The sequence below is a fragment of the Fusarium keratoplasticum genome, chromosome 3, assembly GCF_025433545.1.
Source record: "Fusarium keratoplasticum isolate Fu6.1 chromosome 3, whole genome shotgun sequence".
Lineage (NCBI taxonomy): Eukaryota > Fungi > Ascomycota > Sordariomycetes > Hypocreales > Nectriaceae > Fusarium > Fusarium keratoplasticum.
The window spans coordinates 4,427,444-4,443,146 of record NC_070531.1 but is presented as its reverse complement, the minus strand read 5'-3'; the positions used below and the strand labels follow the sequence as shown (position 1 = coordinate 4,443,146).

Sequence of the window (15,703 nt, the reverse complement as noted above, 5' to 3'; positions counted from 1 at the left end):
CAGAGGTTCCGGCACCCCCAAAGCTCACGCAGAACCGATAAAAGTTTACCGCCAAAAACACTTATCTACGGTGTGGCAAGCGGGCGGACATGCAGAGAATGTTACCTTGCATATCAGACCACGGGCGGATAAATGCCAGGGTCGAACCAACAGACAACAACACCTGTCAAAAGACCGATGACCCCGCCCGTAATCTTTGTCGCGATCTTGACTCTCTGTACACTCACGAACACCCACTGAACAGCGTACTAGGCAAGATGACGAATGATCCTGAGCATTCTCCTCCAGCGCAGGCTGCCGACACCGCTGAAGAGCAGGTGGCGCCTCTGGTGCGTGGGACGACGGAACGGTCCAGTCAGACGGTTGATGGTGGATGATGGAACTGACGTGATTCAGGAAGCTGAAGCCCCGTCTGACGGCGGCTCGGCAATTGTGGTTGTTAGTACTGCAGCCCTAATCTATCAAGGAATGCCGATTGACTCGCCTCCGCTAGACTGATGATGAACTGTCCACTGCGTCGTTGCGCTCAAGCATTCGCGAATACCACATGATCAATGGTCGTGGATATCACCGAGATGAGAGCAAGTCGGGACCGAATCGCTTGATTAATCTCCAGCTAACTAATGTTTGCAGAATACTATCTCCCTAGCGATGAGGTACAGCCTCTCATTCATTCAATGAAAGAACATCGCTGACAGTGTTGCAGCATGAATCAGAACGACTAGGTAACCGAGTGTGAAACTCTACACATGAATTGAAGACTCATGACAATTTGGCAGGTCTTCAAAACCACCAACTTCTTTTAACATTTGGTGGCAAGAGGTATTTCGCTCCCAATGCTGAGACAGCCAAGCGAGTCCTTGATGTCGGTACGGGCACAGGAGTTTGGGCGGTCGAGTTCGGTATGTCGAGACAGACCCCGTTGAGGTAGAGGCTGACCTGATTTTCGAAGCCGACGACCATCCTCATGCTCAGGTAAGATTCATGACGGCCTAGACTCGATGTAGATGACTCAATTAAACAGGTCTTTGGCATCGATATTGCCGCTATCCAGCCAACCTTGTGAGTATCAACCCCAACCGGCCTGAAAATTGTCTAATGATATTCCAGTGTCCCCCCCAACTGCACTTTTGAGATTGACGATGCCGAGAAGGATTGGACTTGGAGTCAAAAGTTTGACTACATCTTTGTACGCCTCATGGTCGGCAGTTTGGCCGACTGGGACAAGTTTACACGCAAATGCTTTGAGTAAGGTCACAAAACCCCCACTTGCACGCTTCGTTCTGACCAAGCCCAGAAACTTGGAACCAGGAGGCTGGCTTGAAGTCATTGACCCTACTTTCCCCGCTAAATCAGACGACGGAACACTCAAGCCCACTTCACCCTTGAACAGATGGGACGAACTAACCTCCAAGGGCGCCGCAAACCTCGGGCGTCCCTTTGACGAAGGCGTAAACCACGAAAAGCGCCTCAAAGAACAGGGCTTTGTCAACGTGACGCGAAAGACGTTCAAGTGGCCTATTAACACCTGGCCCAAGGATCCAAAGTACAAGGAGATTGGACTTTGGACTCTGGCCAACATTGAGAGAAATCTTGAAGCCATCAGCACGATCCTGTTGGCGCATGGGCTTGGTATGAGCCAGGATGAAATTTTGCTTTTCCTTTCTGAGGTGAGGGCCGAGATGCGGAATCCGAGGGTTCATGCTTATTGGGAAGTGTGAGTTTCAACTTGACCCCTGGTCGATGGTGAAGCTGACTGGTGATGTAGTTTTGTGGTTACTGGGCAGAAGCCGGAATAGTAGGTCTGGGTATGACGGCGAGTAGATTGTCATAATCGTATATCAAGTCGAATAAATGATAGACATGATAGTCTGTTTCCGGTCATCGGACTGTCTAGTGGATAGCGTCAAAGATAATCACTGCTCTACTCAATACGCAATATCATGGGGTTCCCAGAGATAAAGTTAGATGTTGTTGGCCTTTGCCAGTTGGCCGATGGAATTGAAACCATTGCGACATCACACCGGACAAGCCGACACAGCAATTGCACGTCATATCTTGGCAACGAATTCTCCATAACCGGGGTGAGTCAACTGAACTCATAGGGCCACAAATAAGAAACTGTCTCACTGTCGTCAATAAAAACAGAGTTTGCCTAGACCCATATTCATCGGCCAAGCCGGGGTTTCATCCGTCTTGTCTTTACGGCGCGGCCAATCACGACGCGACGCGATCCAGGCCGTCTTGGCGAAAATACGAGAGATGGCAAGGGAGCCAATACCTTAATTCGATGTGTCTAGGGAGGCTTGGAAAGTCATTCTTGCACGGGCCGACATGAGTACAGGCCCAGCCTGGCTGTGCGACTTGGCCGAAAATGCCAACTGTCAGACAGAGATAAAACCCTCCAACAGCCCAATTCTTTGCCATCTTCAAGTATTTCCAACTTCGCTTCGCGTCAATCCACACCATGGAAGGCAGTTATCGGCCTCTTCCTGCTAACGCACCCTCGCACGATCCATCAACGCCTTGGCGAGGGAGTCGACCGAGCAACCAAACGCCAAGCCCGCCTCACCAGCACGAATTAATGGAAAAGACAACACCTCGGTTTAGAGGCCTCCCGGCGCGGCGGCGATCACGACCAAAGCTCTGGCTGGGGGTGCTTGGGAAATGGCTCATCACGGTGGCTTTTATTGTCATCATTTACGTCATTTTGATCGGCTATTCCAATTATGAAGTCATTTCCAACAAGCAGAAGCGATATTTCAATGCATTAATTACCGGATTTTTAATCGCGTTGGGTTTGACGACTATGAGTCAGTTGACAAACGCCGTGTCCGATCTGAGATGGTGGATTCTTAGCCGTAGACCTCGCTCGGCAGGAAAGGTGAGAATCAGTACTTGCAGCAGAAGAGTATCTACTAACCCTTTTGCTCAGGTCAAGGCAATTCTGCACGCTACTAGTATGACTCAGGTCTTGATGCTGGCCATCAAGTCCAGTCGAACGTCCATCCACCTCAGCGTCGCAGCTTGGGTCATTTTGTTTCTTGTATGTCTATCTCTCATCTTACATCCTGAATACTCATCAGTACTGACGACGGAGGCTTCAGGGCTCTCAAATTGGCTATGCATCGCTCGGACTGTGCTACTCTGTAGAAAAGACTGAAGACCGCGCCCTGCTCGTTCCTGGCAACGTCTCCATCCCCAATCTATCTACAATCGAGACAAACAAAGTCATCAAGCAGTCCAATTCTATCAGGGCACAGCAATACACTGCCAACAGGTTTGTTCTACTGCAAAACCAAGGCTATTCCCGAGCAGATTATCTGACTGTCTACTAGTTACGGCACCGTCTCCCTGGCCCTCAACTGGGCCGATCCCGAGGATATGCCCATTCCCGGCACGCTCTGGTTTGCTGATGATTACTCCCTCTTCTGCACCATCAACTACTGTTCCTATGTTTTCCGCGAGACAAACACGCAGACATTGGGAGACCCACGTGCGATTCCTGTCACAGTAACAACGAACCGCAATATCAATGCCACCGCGCAGTGCTCTAGCTACCCGGTTCTTCAAGGAGGCAACGGCACAGACTCGAGCATACGAGTAAAGATTGACTCACGAGAAGTCAATATCACCATCCCGCACCAGGACGGACCGGATCAAACGACCTACATGACATCTACTGACGAGTCTTGCGGGGAGGGCTGCAGCATTATCTCAGCGTTCGAAGCATCATCGACGGAGCCATGGTTTTATAACTGCACTGCAAGGCTAGGATCCGTGGCTAATGCCACTAGGCCAGAGCATAGACTTGGGAGCAATCTTGCACAGCTGGCGACGTCGGCAATCGCACTGCAGGGCTATGCCAACAATGGAAGCTTCCAGTACATGACATACCCATCGGCAGCCACCTTTGGAACCCCCGTAAACGGCTCAACTGAAGCCATGGGGCTTCTCCTTTCTCGCTTCACAATCGGTGTCCTCAGCACCGTCATCGAGTCAAACTCAGACATTGTCGTCCAAGGCCGAGCACCAACCATCGGGCAGAAGCTAGGTGTATCGCACTGGGGAATCATTCATCTCATCATCTGGCTGACAGCCGGTCTCCAGCTGCTGCTGGCGGTGCTGGCGACTTGGGTGGCAGAAAAGGTGGTTGTCCCAGAAGAGAACCCTCTCGCTGAAGCACGAGTTTTACAATCCATGGTGACAGAACAAGGGCCTCAGATGATCAACGGCCAGTCGTTTGAGACTGTCCCATTGGGCCCAGCCAAGTCATTATGGATCTTTAAGGATCAGTATGTGGGGGATGGCGTGTACGATTTATATATGGAGGAGGTGTCGAGATGATCAGACTTATAGAGCGCGCCTGTTTTCATTAATTTTCATATGCTTTCCTAGCGATGCTTTGTTCACGAGATTTACTTATATCACGATTTCATTGTGCTCTAGGGTACAACAACGCCCCTCCCAGTGTTCATTTATCCACACGCAAGACAAATCATGCTTACAAGTTCTCGCGAAATCCGTCACCAAGTATTGGCTAACGAGTTTATAAAGGAAAAGTTTTAAACGTAAGCTTATCTAGTGAAGCCATTGTCCACTGTATTGGTTCTGCCGATCTCGGGCGTCGCTCTCGTACACTAAAACAGGCAAAGGCGATTCTGCAGACCCATATTCGAGTCAGGTGTTGAAGAAATGGGGAGAGCAAGGCGGGACGAGATCCCAAAAGACCAGAAACTCTTCATAATCAAAGAACAGCATTCACAATATTTAACAGACAAAGAACGATATCCGCGAAATAACCCTCTGTTCTTGTATCCTCCAGCTAAGATGTAGCAACGCGAGGTGTTGAATAATGCTATGGCTAATCAGCAATCAATGTGACATGCTGCGAGATAAAGACCATGTGTTGAGTGATTTTGACAGCCTTGGACCAATCGGAACTAGACACAGCCATTAGTCATGATGATTATCAGCCGGTTCTGGAGTTCACCTCCGAGTCCTTGTCAAGTCTCCTCTATCAACCCACACGAAGAACACTTGAACAATCTTTCATGATGCCTACCTTGAATGCGGATATGTACAAACCCGCCCCGCGGCGGGAAAAGAAGACAAATATTGTCCGAACCCGAACTGGCTGCATTACATGCCGTGAGCGAAGAAAAAAGGTACATTCAACAGTCAGCGATGAGGAGCAACTGGATTGACTTTTGATAGTGTGATGAAAAGAAGCCTGCTTGCAGCACATGTGAAAGACTTGGAAAGCGCTGTGAAAGGTACAAGGCGGGCTTCAATTTTAAAAATGTTTCCTTTGATGCATCGCCAAATCCTCAACGGGGGACTCGCAGGAATGGAGCCCGTTATGCTCAGCAGGAGGAATGTTCACCAGAGGCAGTCACCGCGCAGACTCCCTTGTCTCATGAATCATCTCCCGTCAACTTGACGATATCTTCGAGGCCAAGCCCACGGGCGCCCGAGGCGACGACTTCCTCAACCCCGCTTTCGGAATCAATGATATCGCTCCCAATAAGTCCCTTCTCGGATATGGGAGCTGCCGGCTTCGAGTTTACCAACACTGCTCTAGGTGATGGGTTCGCGCTTTGGGCTGGTGACGTCGATTATGCTTCATTGAAGCCGTTGGCTGATGACGCGCATTCGTCGCAATTTGGCTCGGATACACATCTAGGGGCTCCGCTTGGCACCTCAGGAGGCGAGGAGACTTCGGCCCAGACCCCAAGGCTTGCCGACACGCCGCCACTCGTTGAACGTGGATTGCGGAATGAAGCTACACCAGACTGCCACGTCTCAGAAGTAATGGATTTGCCGGATTTATCGGATTTACCTACTACAAACTCCCCCATTACAGACCTCATGATCCTGGGCACCAACTTGACCACATCCAACACGATCCAGCCTTACCAAATACTCAAAAGCCCAAGCCCGTTTTTACTCAGCGACAACCAAGTAGTATACATGGATTTCTGGCTTCATCAATGCCTCCCTGCTCTCCATCCCATTTTCAAAGACTTTCCCATCCTCGGAGACCTCCCTGTCGTGGTCACTGACACCATGATGGCCCTATCAGCAGGGCGCCTAAGTCGAATGCTTCCTCAAAGAAGCTCCTCGACCCTTCCCAGCCTCCTGGGGTTATCCTTTAAGCCTGACTCTAGTCACAAGACAAGGAGCCAAAAGTATTACTACTCCGCCATCAAGGGTATATCCGACTGGGTCAAGGACAGCAACGCGTCCCAGGCGACTACTACCCTTGCGACTCTGATTCTCTTCTGCTATTGGGAATCATCGATGGGCAACTTCCGAGACTTTTCCGTTCACTCAAGTGGTGCGACAAAGCTCATCGAGGCTCAAGAAAGTACCTTGGTGCAGCAGGGCTTTGTCGGTTATGGACTCATGGCTGCTTGGGTGCGAGCTCAGATGAACAATTGGTGGCGACGGATGCACTTCAGCACGGTGGAATTCCAACGAAAGCAGGACCCAGTGTCGATTTCCCATAACGTCGAACTCATCTTGGACCTTGTCGGGGACACAAAGGCTTCAGTATTGGTCATGCTATGCGAGTCTCTTCGCATATACTCCTCCGCGGTTGTCGGTTACTGGGACTTGTTCCGCGATCCACCCCCCACCAACGAGGATAGCCAGCCGGGTTCACAAACGCCTACAGCCTCCTCTGCAAGCCGAGAGGGCGACGCATGTTTATATCCTTATACTCTACTCATGAAGGCCCAAACCAGAAAGCTGAACGATTGGCACACGAAACTGCCGTTGTCTCAGTTACCCATCACATCCTTTCACTCGGCGTGTCCAGCCACCTTAGAGGATAGCAGATTGACTGTCGAACCTTTATACTTCCAATCTCATGATTCAGCGATGAACTACGCCTATTACATTACAGCACGAATCATTCAGAGCGCAGATTTATTAAAGGATCAGAAATCTACCACCTCGGCACAAGAAGCAGACAGATGGGCTCTTATACTGCTTCAGATCGCCGCTGGAATTGACTGGGAAGAATGCATCCGCCTCAACACGTTCGCAATCGGCTTCTCCGGCCTCCTGCTAGTTTGCGCCATGCACACCTCAAATCCAGCCATAAGCCTCTGGATCCAAAACTGGTTAGAAGAGCGACAAAGAAGCAGTCACCTGGAAGAAGGCAGCTTTCCTGTTCTGCAGATACTTCAAGTCCTACGTGCGGTCAATCATGAGCGAGTCAGGGGCCGAGACATCTTTGCTGTTTTTCAGACTGTTGATGATGGAGGTGGCGAGGGCAAGTTTCACTCATACCATAGCCAGACGCTCACTTCTGTCATGGTGTATGGGAAGGAGAAGGATACCGAAAACATGGTTTCCTATAGCATTCCGGTCTAATATCGAAGAGGTTCATCACTCCTCGTCCATCTCAATACAATTCTCGGGGTTCATATGCTCCAACAAAGCACCAGATCTCCCGCTGGTCGTGAACAAAACCCTGAAGCTAGTCTTCCGCCAAAGTCTCATTAAATCGGAGAGTAGATCATCCGTATCTCGTCCGTCAAGCCAGTGAAGCCCATCAATGACAAACACCGTATCCAGGGTCACAAGTCGAACCGCCTCATCGAAAGCGGAAAGCGCCTCGCTCCACATCCGTACAGTCCCGTCCAAGCCCGAGATGCGGTGCTCCAGCGCACTCAGTAGCGATTGCCTTGACGCATCTGTTGAGCGAAAGGAATGAATTGCAGCAAGGAACTAATACAGCAATGCATAGACAAGTGACACAACCCCTTCGGCCTCCTTTGAAGGATTACCCTCGCGCGGGCCTTGGCTGGTGATACTGCAAAAGTACGATACTAGAGGCATTGACCCTTCATGTGTTAACGTGTACTCCCAGCCCAACTCGGTGAGCGTGGCTGCAAGGAGAGACGTGCTGTTTTGATGATCCTCTGCCAACTTCGGAGGCCCTTGAAGCCATATGAATGCGGATTCTTTAGCATCGCACTCGAGCCAGTCTTCAACACGCTCAAGCATTTGATCAGGGATCGATTCGTTGTGGAAGCCTTCGGGGATTACCTTTATTCTTTGGCTGTCGAAGAAGCGCTCCAGTGTCTCCATAGCGTTTGACTATGCATATACCATTAGCCGCGTGACACGTAGAAGATAAATAATGGAAAGAGATCTTACCATCTTCAATAGAGAAGGTTGAAATTGTTGATTGTCGCTTTCTTGGTTGGTTTTCGTCGTACGGTGGTGCCTAGGCGGATCTCTTATAAAGACTGCAAATGTTAATTGAAATTCAAGACTTGGAAAATGGCAAGACACAATAGTAGCTTATATAGCTTCCAACTGCTCATAGTGACAGCTTGCAACAGCCTCGCATGGCAGCCTACGACGACAGCTTCTAACAGCTAGCAACAGCCGCTTGTAACAGCTTGCAACGGCAGCTTGCAACAGCCTCATGCGGCTTTTGTAGGACATTCACATAGGTCCACCGTATAATGACGCTGATCATCGATCCAATCTTGAGCCTGAGGCCTCAGAAGGCGACCCTTGATCAAGTCAGCCAGCTTCCGGCGCGAGCCCCTCATCTTCTTAATGGTAAGTGGCAGTATCTTCTCTCAAGTGTTGGTCATCTTTGTCGATACCCTCAAATTTCAACTCTACTCCTCCGATTTCAAGGATGGCAAGCGGCAACAGTTCTAACAGACCTTTTGCCGACAAGCGAAACAGCATTTCTTCTCAGCTATTCCCCTTTATTCCTCTGGTGGTAATGTCATCAAGCCTCCCAAACCGCCGACTTTCTCGTCGTGTATGACGCAGAGCAGGACGGCGATGGCAATATTCTCGTGAATGACGACGATTTTAAGGCCGTCATCAAACCTCCCAGTGATTTCAAAAAGTATCTAGACACAGTCCACAGGAAGGACGAACCGCAGAGGGTGGCATTCGAGCATGAGAGATACAACGGATGCTAGGACACTGGTTGGCCGATGGGCAGGCGAACAACAGCCACTCATATTTGAATCATCATGTACATTCACGCGTAAAAGAGCAACAAAAAAAAAGAGCGTTACCTATCGCTTCCCATTACCGTCATTGTTAACGGAGAGTCCTGGCGTGTGTCGCTATCGCGCACCATATTGGGGATAGCGTCATCTCCACCAACATTGGTGAGTTATGGGACGATGACCAGGACCGCTCGGGCAAGACTTGTAGAAATTGGTTAAATACATCATTTTCTCGAAATTCAGTCAAGTTCAAGATCACTCTCGACTCGGTCAATCACAGTACCGCTCAGCAACGCCGTACAAGTTACAAAAATGGCTCTTCCACAAAGACTCGCGCCCCCGCACGACGAACTACGCCAGTTCTATGTCGGAAAAGACATCCACGATGTTCCCAAGCCGGCCGTCATCTTAGACGTGTCACGAGTTCGAAGACATTGCCAATCCATGCTAGAGGCTGTGGATGCTTTGGGTGTCAGATTCCGTGCCCATGTCAAGACACACAAAGTCAGTTAAAAGTGCACCTTCGACCATCATCAACTGACTCCTGCCAGACAGTCGAGGGCACGCGGCTTCAAGTTGGGCAAGGCAGTGGCGACATAAAACTCGTCGTATCGACTCTAGCGGAGATCGATCACCTTCTCCCACTCTTCAAGGAGTATCAAGACGCAGGCCGACATGTCGACATCCTCTACGGCATCCCACTTCCACCATCTCAAATTCCTCGACTCGCTGCCCTTGGCTCCGAGTTGGGGAAAGGAAGCATCTCGGTTATGATCGACCATCCCTCCCAACTCGACTCAGTCAAGAGCTTTTCCCAACAGACGAAATTCCCCGCTCGCGTTTACTTGAAGGTCGACACTGGTTACCACCGTGCGGGACTACCTCCAACATCCTTGAACAAGAATGGCTTGATAGAAGCTCTGGCGCAGCTTGAGGCACAGGGGGAAGCTGAGTTGATTGGACTGTACTCGCATAGTAGCCTGAGCTACAAAGACTCTAGCCCTGACCAAGCTATGTCTAATCTGGAGGGTGAGATACAAGGCTGTCTTGAAGCCGTACACGCCCAGTCCCATTTGTTCCCCAAGGATAAAGAGATCACAATCAGTGTCGGGGCTTCTCCGCAAGTTACAGCCATCGAAAACTTGACCAACGCCGAAGGAGATTTGTCAGATGCTGCCCAGTCTCTACGCAAGGCGATTCAAACGGTCTCGGCCGGAAGACCAGGCGGACTTCAGACCACCCTTGAACTCCATGCAGGAGTGTACTCCATCCTTGATCTTCAGCAAACCTCAACGAACTCAAGGAGGGCCCTAGGGTCATTCGAGGATGAGATTGCAATCTCAGTCGTTGCTGAGGTCTGCAGCGTCTACAACGACAACGAGCGATCTCAGCCAGAAGCACTGGTTGCTGTCGGTATCCTCGGCTTAGGCAGGGAACCTTGCCCTTCGTATCCGGGCTGGGGAGTCATCAAAAAAGCCCACCTTAAGTCCCAAGCAACCTCAGAGAGGCGATTGGTCATTGACCGAGTGAGTCAGGAACACGCCATAGTGGCCTGGGAGCACGGCAAAGATGAAGATACCGCTGATCTACCTCCTCTTCCTTTGGAAGTTGGCCAGAGAGTTGTCATTTTCCCGAACCACGCCTGTATCACCGGGGCTCTGTATGGATGGTATCTTGTAGTTGATTCGTCTGATGAGGAGAACCCGACTAAGATTGTTGACGTGTGGGTTAGAGCGAGTGGATGGTAGACCAGTACGCGGCCAAGCGTAGTGCCGAGCAATACAATATCAACCACGTTACATATCAAAGCACATAATATGTCTCTTTGTCGTCTAAAATATCCCTTGAAGTCATTTAGATGACAGTTCTACACCAAGTAAACGTCCTCACCCTCGGCCGCGTTGTCTCGGTTCTTCACAACGCTGTCAACAGCAGTCTCAACATCTTGATCACCGTCAAGCATATCCAACCAGCACGTTTGCACCTCTTCGTGATTCAGCAGCGAAACGATGGTTTCTGCCACTGATGCACGACTCACGTGGCCCTCCGATCCGTTGGTCTTCCCCAATTCAACATGCCCTGTTGGTTCATCCGACAACATGCCAGGTCGGAGACTTATCCCTACAAAGTCGGCTCGCTTGGATGCTTCTTGGAGCAAAATCTCATCTGCAGCCAATTTTGCCTTGCAGTAGTTCTTGAGATATCCGCCTTGCATCTCTTGAGCGTATTTCCATGATGAGTCGTTCCACCAGTGAGGGGGCCTTTGACGGCAGGCCAGATAGGAGATGAGGATGAACTTGTTGATAGTGGGCGTTTCGACAGCGGCCTTGATGAAGTTGATGGCGGCATCTCGATCAATAGCAAATGTCTTGGTTATTCCACATCAGTAATTCCTTGGGTCTACTCGTTGTGTTGGCTGCTACTTACTCGTTCAGGTGCACCCTTCCCACCGGCACCGGCGCTCCAGACCACAACGACAGGCTTCACTTTGGAGAGGAGTCCTTTAGCCTGAGAGACGTCTTGGACATCCTCGATGCTGTGAACAAGGACGTTCAAGTTGTTCTCTCCTGCAGGTGCCAAGCTCTCGATCTGAGGGACTTGATCCTTTGTCCGGATAACACTCGTAACAGTCCATGAGTCTCTTAGCAGCACCTGCGTCAGAATCTGGGCCACTTTCCCGTAGCCACCAAGTACAAGAGCGTGTTTACCCATTTTCGAGTGAGATAGTGTACCTAGGAAAGCTTTTTTGGGACGTTCCTAGGGTGATAAAGGGCTGTTGTCTCTGGATGCGGCTCGAAGTTGGGCCGGCTGAATAATTCGGACACCTAGGCATTATAAAGAACATGTCACTAGTCGTATTATTTTAACCTCACGGTCCGAGTTATGGGTCGCAATCATCAAACAAGACCCTCCAAAGGGCCGAGACTATGTGAGGATAGAGCCACCTGCCCCTCTATGCAGAGGAAACAGCAAATCAAGATCCAGTCAAGCAAAGATAAGCATCCAGTTATGAGACATTAATGATGTCAGATCAGGGCTTAAGGCACGTTGCCACATGGTTCGTATGGCGTACCAAGTCTGTAGGGCGTGTATCACGCCGCAAACCGGAGCCTCCCATTTGTCAGCCTCTTGTGTCTCAATGACGTCGAGACAATGTTAAAATCAACTTCCAACGCATAGAGATCTTCTTTCAACCAGCATTCAACATCATTCATGCCGTCACCATGCCTTCAGCTATTGTCACCGGTGCCACGGGTAAGTTGCACCTCTCTGCCTCAAAACATCAGCTAACGCTCCTTTACGTAGGCATCCTTGGCCGAGAGATTGTCAAGGAACTCTGCAGCAGACCCGAAGAATGGAGCACCATCTACGCCATGTCTCGCTCCAAGAAGGAGGACTTTGGCCCTAGGGTCAAGCACGTCCACCTTGACTTGACGGCCGCAGCCGAGACCATGTCAGATGACTTCAAGGACGTTGACGCAGACTATATCTTCTTTGCTGCCTATTTGCAGCAAGATTCGGAGGAAGATAGCACCCGCGTGAATGGTAATATTCCCAATACTTGGATCAAGTGGTTATTTGTGTCTGAAGTCCTATAGGCGACATGCTCAATGCCTTTTGCAAGGCTCTCGAGATTACCGGGCGTGCATCATCCATCAAGCGTTTCGTCCTCGTTACTGGAGCCAAGAACTATGGCGTTCATCTCGGCCGGGTTAAGATTCCCATGCAAGAGACTGATCCATGGTACGTATGAACCAAACCAAAGTTACTGAAGCCATATTGACACCCGTCACTAGGCTTCCTGAACCTCCCTTTCCTCCCAACTTCTACTACCGCCAACAGCGTATTCTGCACGAATTCTGTGAAAAGCACAGCATAGAGTGGAACGTCACTTATTCCAACGAAGTTTTTGGGTTCGCCAAGGGCAATTTCATGAACTTTGGCAGCGCAATTGCCATCTACGCCGCCGTGTCCAAGGAACTCGGGGACGAGCTTGTGTTCCCTGGGTCTGAAGAGTTCTACACCAACGCAACCGTCTTCACTGACGCTGGCCTACACGCGCGGTTTTCCCGTTGGGCGGCTCTGGAGCCTCGGGCAGCTAACGAGGCCTTTAACGTCGTGAATGGCGACGTGGAGTCGTGGATGAACCTGTGGCCTCGCGTCGCAAAATATTTCGGCCTCAAAGTTCCTGCTGACCAGTTCCTCCGAGATGCCCCCCTCGCGTCAGAGAGGCCGCTGCAGCCAGAACCACCAGCGTCGGTCCTTGCCAAGGAAATGGGCCTACAGGATCGTGTGCCTCAGAGCTACATCCGCCAACGCATTGATCTCGTCAAGTGGTCTCAGACTGAACAAGTGCAGAATGCTTGGAAGAAGATGGCGGACCGAGAAGGACTAGATCCCTCGGCTCTGAACAAGGCGTCGTGGGCTTTTGCTGGATTCGCTTGGGGTCGAGACTACAACGTCGTCTTGAACATGACCAAATCTCGAAAGCTGGGGTGGACTGGGTATCTTGACAGTTGGGAGAATCTGGAGTCTATCTTTGATACCCTTCAGAAGGAAAAAGTCATCCCAAAGATGTAACCAGCATAACCTTGGAAACCGGTTATGGTGTTAATCCTTAGAGAAACAATTAGAAATTGGTACCTCTCTCATTCTATCTTTTCTACTTTACGCCTTGAGACTGTCCTCAAACAACTTTTGTAGTCGTGCACCCTCGCTATCAGCAACCTGGCCGTGGGTCCTAATACTTCCATATGGGTGGTAAGGGAACGGACTGTGTATGAAATCAGCAACCATAAGGGTCTACCAGAGTTTTACAACTTACCCATACTCAGGCACAAAGGTGATGAAAGCATCTTGGCTCCGCGCCTTGACGATGCGCAGCCAGAGCTTCTCAAAGAATTCGCGCTCGGGCTTGAAGATGGGGTCCTCAGGCTCGGGGCATTGCGAGGATTGAGTCGTGCCGATGCGGGCATGAATGTGGTGCACCTAATCGATGGTAAGACTCCGGTATGGAAACGAACAATTGACTTACCCGAGGAACCAGGAGATCGAGAATCTCCTTGTCCTCCTCACCAAGATCCAGAAGTCGCTCGCAGACCACAACCCAGTGGGAAATGTCCGCCGTGATGCGGAGCCTGAAACAAACGTCAACAATGATCAAACGGACAAGGTAGACCAAACTTACTCGGGAACCTTGAGCAAGATTTGCTTAGTGGCATAAGGAGTGAAAAGAGCTCGGTTGCGGTGTGTCTCGTGGGAGACTAGGCCAGTGAGGCCAAGCTCCTGGTCGATCTCAAGAGTCTTTTGGTAAAAGTAGACGGACTCATCCACAGTCCAGTAGTCGCTATCACAGTCAGTAAAACACATGGACTATATCCCGTGGGTTCGCTCACCCTCCAGACTGGGCGTTGATCTTGACCGGGCGCAGAATTTTAGCCAGCTCGAGAGTTTTGCGGTAGACGTCGAGATGAATATCAGGAGTGAGACCTGTAGGTCGAGCGCCGACATAGCCTGCCCAGGCAGTGTGCATCCTTGAATATGTGAGTTCGGCTCTTGGCTTAGTTCATCAAGTCAACTTACAGCACCGTCGCCTCAAAGTCAGCATCGTCCAAGAGCTTTCGGAGGAGTCGTAGGTTATCGGCATCTCGGCCAGTAATGTCGACCTCGACACCAGCTAGATCACATTAGTTTTTGCAGCCTCGATAGATCTTTAGAAACACACAGTAGCCCTGCTTCTTCAAGTCCGTGAACCAGGGGATCCACTTCTCGAAGTTCTCTCCGGAGTCAATGCCCCAGACAGTTCTAAACCGCTTGATAACCACCATTTTGGCCGCTGACAACAAACACACAAAGAAGAGAGCAAAATCAACTGAAGAGGAAACCAGGTTGAAGAAACCAAGTTACAACTTCTCAAGTCAACGCCTTTATATCTCACCCAAGCCCACGACTCGGCGATCACCCGGAGTTCCTTGCCCAATCCAACCTCCAAAAGCTCAAGTGGAGTCGCTCTTCTCAAAGAGGCAACATCTCGCCGCCGGGAGAAATTTCCCTTTCAGAGATCTCACGCGGGGAAGTGTCCGATCGACCCCGCCTCCGAGATGCCGCCAGACTCCACATGAGAATGGTGGAATTGCCGAATGGACCAGAAGAGGAAATCGGAATTGTCCATTGTCTTGGGTGTAACTAGAGAATTTGTTTTGCTTTTGCGCGATTGGTTCACTGGTTTATTCTTAGTTGGTCATCTCATCTTGGGTGCTGCTTGCGAGATGCTTCCCCATAACAACCGAGCTGCAACAGCAACACCTCTTGTTGATTCCTCAAAACATGGCAGTTGTTCACCGAGGTCAATAATTCTAGCTTATATGATCTTATTAGCCTATAGGTCATTTTCTTCTCGTTGTAAATACCAGTTATGATAGACCAGTCTGACTTTTAGGACAGCTACGAGGGCAGTCGTGTACAATTGACTCCTTCTCATCAGCCAGTTTCATTCTGAAGACGGTTTGCAAGTCTTTTCTTTCCATCCAGAATCCTCCCCTCACTTGTACATCCCCTGGCGATCAAAATGCTAGGTACCCGGGTGGCTTCACGCCAACGGTACGGGAGCTAAGGTCTCTTGACTCGTGTCTCATCCGTTGTTCGTTCCGTGAGCGCCACTCAGGGGAGGGTGAAATAGAATTGGTTAAAACTTGAGGTGTGACTGA

The 15,703-nt window shown here is 50.2% G+C and overlaps 8 protein-coding genes across 8 annotated transcripts; 5 read left to right on the top strand and 3 right to left on the bottom strand.

Moving 5' to 3' along the window:
• Positions 1-257: 257 nt before the first annotated feature.
• NCS57_00468400 (uncharacterized protein) lies at positions 258-1,799 on the top strand (the record flags this gene model as incomplete). The annotated part of the gene is made up of 11 exons (XM_053054638.1): positions 258-329; positions 397-438; positions 494-581; positions 634-656; positions 707-725; positions 780-902; positions 953-975; positions 1,025-1,062; positions 1,111-1,248; positions 1,298-1,717; positions 1,769-1,799. The coding sequence occupies 11 exons, from the start codon at positions 258-260 to the stop codon at positions 1,797-1,799; spliced, it is 1,017 nt and encodes a 338-aa protein (XP_052916798.1).
• Positions 1,800-2,467: 668 nt separating this feature from the next.
• NCS57_00468300 (uncharacterized protein) lies at positions 2,468-4,347 on the top strand (the record flags this gene model as incomplete). The annotated part of the gene is made up of 4 exons (XM_053054637.1): positions 2,468-2,884; positions 2,936-3,046; positions 3,108-3,280; positions 3,339-4,347. 4 exons carry the CDS (start codon positions 2,468-2,470, stop codon positions 4,345-4,347), a joined length of 1,710 nt encoding a protein of 569 aa, XP_052916797.1.
• A 710-nt stretch (positions 4,348-5,057) lies between these two features.
• Positions 5,058-7,383, top strand: NCS57_00468200 (Zn(2)-C6 fungal-type domain-containing protein; the record flags this gene model as incomplete). Its single annotated transcript, XM_053054636.1, has 2 exons — positions 5,058-5,168; positions 5,218-7,383. 2 exons carry the CDS (start codon positions 5,058-5,060, stop codon positions 7,381-7,383), a joined length of 2,277 nt encoding a protein of 758 aa, XP_052916796.1.
• Positions 7,384-7,740: 357 nt separating this feature from the next.
• Positions 7,741-8,175, bottom strand: NCS57_00468100 (uncharacterized protein; the record flags this gene model as incomplete). The annotated part of the gene is made up of 2 exons (XM_053054635.1): positions 7,741-8,112; positions 8,173-8,175. The coding sequence occupies 2 exons, from the start codon at positions 8,173-8,175 to the stop codon at positions 7,741-7,743; spliced, it is 375 nt and encodes a 124-aa protein (XP_052916795.1).
• Positions 8,176-9,308: 1,133 nt separating this feature from the next.
• Positions 9,309-10,744, top strand: NCS57_00468000 (D-ser-dehydrat domain-containing protein; the record flags this gene model as incomplete). The annotated part of the gene is made up of 2 exons (XM_053054634.1): positions 9,309-9,500; positions 9,548-10,744. The coding sequence occupies 2 exons, from the start codon at positions 9,309-9,311 to the stop codon at positions 10,742-10,744; spliced, it is 1,389 nt and encodes a 462-aa protein (XP_052916794.1).
• Positions 10,745-10,863: 119 nt separating this feature from the next.
• Positions 10,864-11,708, bottom strand: NCS57_00467900 (NAD(P)-bd-dom domain-containing protein; the record flags this gene model as incomplete). Its single annotated transcript, XM_053054633.1, has 2 exons — positions 10,864-11,364; positions 11,424-11,708. The coding sequence occupies 2 exons, from the start codon at positions 11,706-11,708 to the stop codon at positions 10,864-10,866; spliced, it is 786 nt and encodes a 261-aa protein (XP_052916793.1).
• A 512-nt stretch (positions 11,709-12,220) lies between these two features.
• On the top strand, positions 12,221-13,577 carry NCS57_00467800 (Epimerase domain-containing protein; the record flags this gene model as incomplete). Its single annotated transcript, XM_053054632.1, has 4 exons — positions 12,221-12,251; positions 12,303-12,542; positions 12,596-12,740; positions 12,794-13,577. 4 exons carry the CDS (start codon positions 12,221-12,223, stop codon positions 13,575-13,577), a joined length of 1,200 nt encoding a protein of 399 aa, XP_052916792.1.
• Positions 13,578-13,664: 87 nt separating this feature from the next.
• Positions 13,665-14,824, bottom strand: NCS57_00467700 (uncharacterized protein; the record flags this gene model as incomplete). The annotated part of the gene is made up of 7 exons (XM_053054631.1): positions 13,665-13,770; positions 13,822-13,985; positions 14,032-14,134; positions 14,185-14,343; positions 14,393-14,530; positions 14,580-14,673; positions 14,722-14,824. The coding sequence occupies 7 exons, from the start codon at positions 14,822-14,824 to the stop codon at positions 13,665-13,667; spliced, it is 867 nt and encodes a 288-aa protein (XP_052916791.1).
• Between the last annotated feature and the right edge of the window lie 879 nt (positions 14,825-15,703).